The following is a 9,071-nucleotide window of genomic DNA, read 5'->3' on the forward strand; positions in this document are numbered from 1 at the left end:
TTTAGGAAAAAAATATATTGATTTGACTTTTAAGAACTATTGTGGAGTATTTACTAATTTCAATATTTTTATTAATTTTGTGTCAAAATAGTTAATTGATTAGGCAGCAAACTTCTCATATCAATTCACATATAAAAAAATGTTTTTAATTTTTTTCAAGAACTCAGCCAACAGTTAATAATTAAAATTTTATCTATTAAATGGTTTTTAATTTCTGAATACCAATTAAATATTTACTTAAAAAATTATATATAAAATTTGTCTTTCTTTTTTTTTTTAAAAAAAATTTTTTGGGCATTTAATTGTGAGGGGGCAAAAATGAAAGAATATCCTCTAAACTTGAGGGGTAATAAAGTAAATTCATCAAAATCGGCGGGGCGGTAATCGCTTGCTTTGGTTGACCCTTCTCTATGTCCAACCATCTACAAATTCTCGCAGCAATCGCCCAACTCCCCAATTGAGCAAAGCACGGAAGAAGAGAGGAGAGTGTTGAGTTTGATTCGAAATCACTGTAATACCTTTCGATCATCATCGTTTTCTTCTAAATTCTTCATTTTGATTCCCGTTTATGTGTTTGTGTTTCTGTATTTGGTCGTAGATTTATGAGTGGGATGTTTATTTGTTTTCGATTGATTTAACTTGGTGGAAATGGATATTTGAGCGATGCTGTGATTTCAGTGATGCGATATTTGGATCTTGTGTTAAATTCTGAATTTGTGTAAGATGGGCATCGTTTTTGTGTGCTTGAGCTGTTGTGTTTTGATCTGGTTGCAAGATTTTAATGTGATTATCACTCCATTTGATCCTTGGAAGATGATTTGTTAATCCTTAACTTTGCTTAGATGGAGAAACCATGCTGTTGGCTTGGGCTATTAAGTTGGTAGCAAAATTTTAATCAACTATAGCTTTGATTTCTAGAAGGACTATTTAAAAAGCATTCATTTTGCTCTGAAGGAAAGGTGAAATGGTTTTTGGAACACTTATTAGTCCTTTATGCTTCTTAAGTTGGTGTATTGTACGTTGATGTTTTGTGTCTTTACTTTTAATTAATAATTGAGAAGTGATTATTTCTTAGTTATTTAGCCATTATTTGTTATTCCAACAAATTGTAATGCCCCAATTGTGGGTCTTTGAATCGGAAAGCTTACATATTGATGCAAGGAGGGTATGTCCTTGGTAAGGATTGATTCCCCCATGAGTGAAAAGTGCTATATTTTGCAACTCGAATTTGAAAGCGGGCGGGATAATGATTAATTTGTTTGCTCCTTATCCTGGTTGCAAGGACGGTCTTGATGCAAACCTGGTTCATTTAAGTGTTAATTTTGAAAAAAGGTTTATTCTTTATTTGAGGTTTTTCTTTTTCTTTCTAGCAGAGCATTTGATGTTGCTTTAGATCTATATAATTTATTGGAAACATAATTTGCTTATAAATTTGATGCAACAAATTTAATGTGATCACACTCGGCAATATGATTTATTTAAGATGGTCTTGAATGTTTGGTTACTTGCTTTGCCACAAGGATGATTGTGGTTCTAGTTTGGACCATGAGAAACTCATGCAACAGAATGACTATTACATGTTTATTCTTAGTTAATGCATAATTTACCCCTAGTTATGTGTTTCAGTTAGCATAGAAATGGACAAGGAAATCAAATATGAAGATTGTCGTGGTTGGGCGGCAAGAGATCCTTCTGGGAAACTCTCACCATATGATTTCATCCGAAGGTGTGCACAAGATTATCCCCTTTTGCATTTTAGATATTTATTTTTCTTTGATGATCAGAAAATAAATTCCACTCTTTTTAAGAGCATTCTATTTTTTAAGTTTATTTGCAACTTTCAATGTTGTTAAATCCCTATGTGCACTGGCGTTTGTATATGTGCATAGTAAACACCATATCTGATTAGCATGATTGCGTGGAATCATTTCCATTGAATTTGACTTGGGCGGGCATAATAAATGTTTTGTGATTTCAAGCAATACTGATGGAATAGTTCTAAACTATAGGAGAAGTTTCTAGGAAATTTTTGGTGATGAAAAATCAAGTTTCTGAATGAACGTTTCTGATTTTAACCACTGTCTACCACTAAGAAGAACACAACAGTGATTTGACGATCCAAAATACTGATTGCCAATATATGGATGTGTGGCCCCTTTTATTATTAACCAAATGACAATTGATTGAAGGTTAAACGAAACATGGCCAAGAGATAATGGCAAAATTAAGGAGCCATATTTGAGCATTGCTATTAAATAGGAAGGTGTCATTATGAGTGATAACTTGTTTCGATGAAAATGTTATTGTTAGTGAGGAACACAAACTTGTTTCAACCTGCTGTTGTGTGTAGCCCTCTCATGAAATTGCTATATTGTGAAAGTAGGCAGTAAATCAATGAGAAGCTTGAGAGAGATTATTTTGCTGCCACGAAGTGCTTCCATATAAAGTTTTATTTCTTAAGACAAGACAATTCTACTTGAATGTCATTCTTTCTTGCTATGAATTATCATTTTTTTTGTTTTTGGCTATTGACTATGATATTTGTTGTATTAAAAGTTGTGGATGTTGAGGCTTGAAGTTTGTATTCGTTTTCTTTCCTAGATTTTTATTAATTTTCTGCAAAGTTGTGTAGAGCTCCCTGTTCTGATGATGTATCCCTAAAGATAACACACTGTGGAGTCTGTTATGCCGACATTGTTTGGGCAAGAAACAAATTTGGAGATGCTAAGTATCCATTGGTGCCAGGGTATGTTTTCTATAAATTTCAACAAGTGTTATCAACCAAAAAAAAAAAAGTTTTAGATGCTTCTCTGTAATTTTATATTCAAATTTGATTCTGTTGTATAGACCAGACTTAGAAAAATGGTGATTTTGTTGCTATGCAATGAATTAGAAATCTGGTGCCTTGGGATGTTGATATGTGACTTGCTCCATCTCACAAGCATATAAGGATCCACTTCTGGGTCATGCTAATTTATCACCAGGATATACCATTGAGTTTCTTTCTAGTCAATTTTGTTTGGGGAATAAGCTCTAGACATTAGAGTGAGGATAAGATACTAAAAGCTTATCCTTTAACATTACTGATGCATGACATAGTTGTCCTTGACTCATGATGTTGAGAAAATGATAACAAATTTGACATACTGGAAAACGGATGCATGGCCATTTTCCTCCTATGACTTTATGTTGATATGGGACACAGATGTGTGATCTTACTAGAACCTTAATCACATCAGTTATTTCATCCATAAAATTCTAAATGAATAATCATATTATTTATTTTCTCTCTGTGTTGTTTTTCTCAGGCATGAGATTGTTGGAGTTGTAAAGGAGATTGGTTCAGATGTGAATAACTTCAAAGTTGGTGATCTGGTGGCTGTTGGGACATTTGTTGAGTCTTGTAGGGATTGTGAGTACTGTATTGAACGGAATGAAATACTTTGCTCAGAACACCCAATTTACACTTTCAATGGCCTTGATAAGTATGGGATGATCACAAAGGGGGGATATTCTGGCCACATTGTAGTCAGTGAGAGGCAAGCAATCTTGAACCTGCACTAACTATTTCAATTTAATAGCCCATCTCAGCAACATGTCCATGTTTTCTTCGAAAAACTTGTGCCATATGTTATCATGTGTTGCAGTCACCAATATTTATTTCTGAGATGATATTCTCTCTCCTTTATTATAATATTATAATAATAGTCACAATCTTTTATGTGATACTTTGCCAATTAGTGTTGCATGCTGATGTTTCTTACCCAAATGTTTAATTAGTATATGAAAAAGTATAATATAGAAGCCTTTTAAAGTGAATGCCCACATGCATGGGACTCCATAAAAAATGAAGCACTGTTAAAAACGTGTAAGTTGGATACTGCTTTAGCAGCGGCAATATGCTTTTATGTTGTATAATTGATTTACTGCTTATATTGTTGTTAGAGCACCACTTGCCTTCGTTTATTAAGGATAATTTGATAGGAATACAGTGGAATAGAGAGTTCTATTTGCTGACCTGGATTTGGGTGATGAACCTTTATCTATTGAGTTGATAGTAAATTTGGTTTTCTGACTCGAATGATGCACCTTTAGATGAATTTCCTTTGTGATGTACAACTCAACAGATATATAATAAACCTTCAGCCTCAAGAAGGCAATTTTGACATTTATTCTTTTTGTTGGCTGTGAACATACAGATTCTGCTACAAGATTCCTGAGGGCTATCCACCAGCCAAGGCAGCACCTTTACTCTGTGCAGGCATCACAGTTTACACTCCGATGATTCGCCATAAGATGAACCAACCTGGAAAATCTCTTGGTGTCATCGGATTAGGTGGCCTCGGCCATTTGGCCGTGAAATTTGGAAAAGCCTTTGGTTTGCACGTAACAGTCTTCAGTACTAGTGCTTCCAAGAAGAAGGAAGCTTTAGAGCTACTAAGAGCAGATAAATTTGTGCTCTCATCAGATGAGCAAGAGATGAAGGTACCATTCACAAATCTTTTTCACTTCTATGTCCTTAATTTGGGGGATCTCTTATATCCAAATTATTTAGATGTTGGCATTCTTACCTGATTCGAACTTTAATGTGATCTTGTTAAATACCTTGGTAAAAATATGCTTACTATCTAACTACTGTATATGTAGATATATATATATATCTATTGAATAGCAAAGTTCTCTTGAATGCGGTAACGTTATCTTTGATATATGTACTTTGGAATAATTTGAAATGTTGTGAAGTGCTATTGAATATGGATGAATATCTGCAAAATCTTTTGATTATTGTGTAACACCTACTAACTGTGTTAATTAGTGAAACTTTAAGCTTTTATTTTGACATATATATTTTTCTTGCAGTCCCTTGTAAACACTCTGGACTTTATCATTGATGTTGCCTCTGGAGACCACCCTTTTGATCCCTACTTGGCACTCCTGAAGGCTTGTGGTGTATTGGTTCTTGTTGGTGCGCCTAGTGAAGTTTGTTTACGACCTACTTCTTTACTTATGGGTATTGTCTTGTTTTCTTCTGCTCATCATAATCGGCGATACAACAAAATGTTTTCAAGACATCATCTCATTTATTTTTATCTCTTTATCATGCGTTTAGGTGCAAAAAGCATCTCAGGCACCTTAACAGGTGGTACTAAACACACACAAGAAATGCTGGAATTCTGTGCGGCCAGGAAGATATATCCAGAGATCGAAGTCATTGATATTCAGTACATAAATGAGGCTCATGAGCGGCTTATCAACAGAGACGTCAAGTATCGCTTCGTGATCGATATTGAGAATTCTCTCAAGTGAGCCATTTAGCAGTAGCTGAATTTTGCTCCATTGTTTTAATTTAATCAGGGCTTATTTAGACTTGTAAAAATTATTGAACAAGGATCAATGTGCTTTGATCATTTGGGCTATATTTATTAGTGGGTGAGGGCCAATGTATTTTGATTATATGAAATATAGTATCAGGTTTGCCTATGATATCATGTCTGAGAAACATATTCTTCTACCTTCTTCCTCTACCAATCAACGTACAAGAAAATGTGGTCATGACCCCTCAGTAATAGCAGGAAGGGTAAATTCTTGAAAAATTTATGAGTATAAATACTACTTTAACCTATGATATTCCTTCCTGCCTTGTAATGCCAAGTGCTTAATCTGTAAAACTTGGATTGGGATTATGCAACAAAAAGAGAAGATGATTAAGATGTTAGGCATTTGCTAGCGTAAAAGTCTGTTTATTTTAAGTTAAACGGATGGCGTGTAATATATCTATACAAACTGATCCTCCAGTCTCCACTTCTAAGAACACTTCAGGCCACTGTTTTCACTCTTTCACCAAGTACTAGACTCATCCTGTGTCAACACACTGATCATCCAATGTCTACTTCCAAGAACATTCCACATCACCACTTTCACCCTTTCACCATGTACTCATAGAGTTTTCTTCCCGGTCATTCAGCATCAATGCACAAAGATCAGCAATTTTGTGCGCAAAGTAATATGACTAGAAAACAAAAACATGATTTTAACACATAATTTTAAAGAACAGAAATTGTTGGGGAAAACTCCCTAGATTTCTTCTTGTTAGCAGTACTATAAAATTGACGGTGGTTACATTATTTCTGCTTGAAATGTAAATGTCATCGGATGCAACTAACTCTATTTGGCCTTGTAGTCTTGTAGATGCTCACACATCAGAGGTTGAGAGTCAAATGGGTGGGTTTCTAGAATATTGTTGGACAACAGCAATCAAAGGATAGAAAAATAGGTTGGGATCACAAACAAACAAGATATGACATGGAATCACAAGAGTTTCATTTTTGGGCAGCCTAACCAATTTGTGTGAACATGTTAATCTTTAGAGACGATAGTGCTCCCTTTTGCCAACTTACCGCCAAGTGATATGCCAGAACTTCTCTCAAAGAAACTGATTACATCATCATGCAGCAAGCAGGTCAGGCATGCTAGAAATTTTACCTAAATAAAAAACATATCATATGAAATAATATATGAGCAACATGGAAAGGGAAAGATTTATGTAGCCAACGCCAAATATTTGGGACTAATGGCTTGTTGTGGTGATGGTGTAATGAATTTTACTGAATCTAACACAGATTACCAATGAGAGAGTAAATTTAATCACAAATCAGCAAGCTGTAGCCACAATTGCTTTGATTAACTGAGTATCTAGATAGCAGTCCACTCAATTAAAAGATCTAAAAAAATCCATCAACAATCTACTCAACATCAAAGGAAAACTTCATAAAAGCATCAAATGAAGAAAAAGAGCTCACAAAGCTGTAGATCCACAAGAATTAAGCTGGAAAACTATAAAATAAGTGGGAAGTTCTTCTCTTCCTTTGGCTTCTTCGTCCAATCGCTTCATTCCTTGCCTGATTCTCTGCTGTGTTGGCTGCTGCACTGTCAACTAATGACTTAGCTGACTCTGATAACCTCCTCCCTGGCACATGACTTCGTTTTAAAACCTCTCTAACTTCACTTGGCGCCACTCCCTGCTCCTGTACCAGAATAATACCCTCTCCCCTCCTCCCCCAACCCCCTATTAATCAAGACCTTGTCTTCAAGGTCTAGGTTAGGGAAATATTGCAGCAAATGTTCAACATCTTCCAAAGTATTGTCGTCAACTGTGAGACTCTCTCACTGTACCAAAGCTTGTAAAATTTGCTGCCTATTTCAAATAATATACCAAAACTGTAAAACTTTTTCATGTTGTAACAATGGCCCTTCTTCAGTGGTGATGAATGGTAATGGAATTTCAGGTAAAAAAGAATTTGGATCTCCATGGCATTTCTTTAGCAAGGAAACATGGAAAACTGGGTGTAAACGGGCTACAAGAGGTGACTAATTTGTAAGCAACACTGCCAATTCTTTGAAGGACCTTGAATGGACCGAAATACCTCATACTTAATTTCTGATTCTTCCTCAATGCCAATGAATGTTGGCAATAAGGTTGCAACTTAACCAGCACCCAATCACCCTCCTCGAAAGATATTTCAGTACGTTTCTTATCTGCCAATTTCTTCATCCTTGCCTGAGCCTTGAGAAGATTCTGGTTTAATTGAGTCAAAATTTTGTCTCTTTGCTGCAATAAGGAAGCTACCTCTAGAGGACTGTGTCATTGGAAAAATAAGTGTTCATTTACGGAGGATCGTGGCCATAAACGATCTTAAAAGGAGACATTGCTGCACTGCTGTGAAAATCAATATTATACCAATACTGTGCCCAAGGAAGTAATGTTACCCAAGTTTTTGGATTTTCTTAGACAAAACACCTGAGATAAACTTCCAAGCATTTATTCAAAGCCTCGGATTGCCCATTAGTTTGCGGATGGTATGCTGTAGACATGGCCAAATTAGTTCCCATTACTTTGAACAAATGTTGCCAGAATTTACTCATGAATGTTTTATCCCGATCACTAACTATGGATTTTGGAATTCCATGGAGTTTGACTATACTGAAGATAAAAACTTCTGCCACACTGGTACTGTTAAAATATGATTTCAGTAGAATAAAATGTCCAAACTTAGATAAACGATCAATTATCACAAAAATTACTGTAAATCCCTTGGACAATGGCAATCCCACTATAAAATCCATGGCAATATCCTTCCAAATCTGATTAGGTACAGGTAATGGCTGAAATAATCCCCCTAGATAAGAATGAGAGGCCTTAGACTTCTAACAGATTAAGCAATTCTTCACAAATTTAACCACATCCTGTCTTATTCCTTGCCAAATAAACTGCAGTTCTAATCTTGCGTATGTTCTTAAAGAATCTGCATGTCCTCCCACCAGGGTAGCATGATATTCATATAATAATGTGGATTTAATATCAGCAACATCAGGCACCAGAATCTTCCCTTTATACCACAACAATTTATTCTTTCATGCATATTTGGCATCAACCAATTGATCAGTTTACAATTGTTGAATTATAGTTGAATAAGTAGGATCCTCCAACTGAGCTTATTGAATCATAGAAATTATATCACAATGCATGGATGAGAATGCCAGAAAACTTCTTGCCAATCATACTCTAGGAGTTTTGGCAATCATCTCTGTTGTTTTGGGGTTTGTATAGTTTGCTGATACAAGTGTTTCAAGGCTTCTTGATCAGTTTTGATAATAAACTTGTGGCCAATTAAATAATGCCAAAATTTGCCCACTACTTCTGTGACTGCATAGAGCTCTCTCACATATGCTGATTGTTTCCGCATGTGAGTTGTCAATTTCCTGGAAAAAATATGCTATAAGATGGTTGTTTTGACTGAGGACTGTTCATATACCCACTCCAGACGCATCATTTTCTAGTATGAATGTTTGAGAGAAATCAGGAAGTCTGAGAACAGGTGTTGTGGCAATTGCATGCTTTAATTTCATAAAAGCTTCTTGATCTATCTTTGTCCACAAAAAAGAGTATTTATTATATAGATTTGTGAATGGAGAAGCAATGGTACCATAATTTTGTATGAATCTCCTATAGTAGTCACTTAACCCCAGAAATCCTCTTAATTGTTTGATATTCTTTGGTTCTACCCATTGTA

General features: G+C 35.4%; 1 protein-coding gene across 1 annotated transcript; it reads left to right on the top strand.

The window, feature by feature from the left end:
* Positions 1-401: 401 nt before the first annotated feature.
* LOC120249898 (probable cinnamyl alcohol dehydrogenase 1) lies at positions 402-5,484 on the top strand. Its single transcript, XM_039258603.1, has 7 exons — positions 402-511; positions 1,627-1,726; positions 2,633-2,746; positions 3,309-3,539; positions 4,200-4,485; positions 4,861-5,011; positions 5,111-5,484. Exons 2-7 carry the CDS (start codon positions 1,638-1,640, stop codon positions 5,305-5,307), a joined length of 1,068 nt encoding a protein of 355 aa, XP_039114537.1. The 5' UTR covers positions 402-511; positions 1,627-1,637; the 3' UTR covers positions 5,308-5,484.
* Positions 5,485-9,071: the final 3,587 nt, after the last annotated feature.

The sequence above is a fragment of the Dioscorea cayenensis genome, chromosome 19 (assembly GCF_009730915.1).
Source record: "Dioscorea cayenensis subsp. rotundata cultivar TDr96_F1 chromosome 19, TDr96_F1_v2_PseudoChromosome.rev07_lg8_w22 25.fasta, whole genome shotgun sequence".
NCBI classification, from domain to species: domain Eukaryota; kingdom Viridiplantae; phylum Streptophyta; class Magnoliopsida; order Dioscoreales; family Dioscoreaceae; genus Dioscorea; species Dioscorea cayenensis.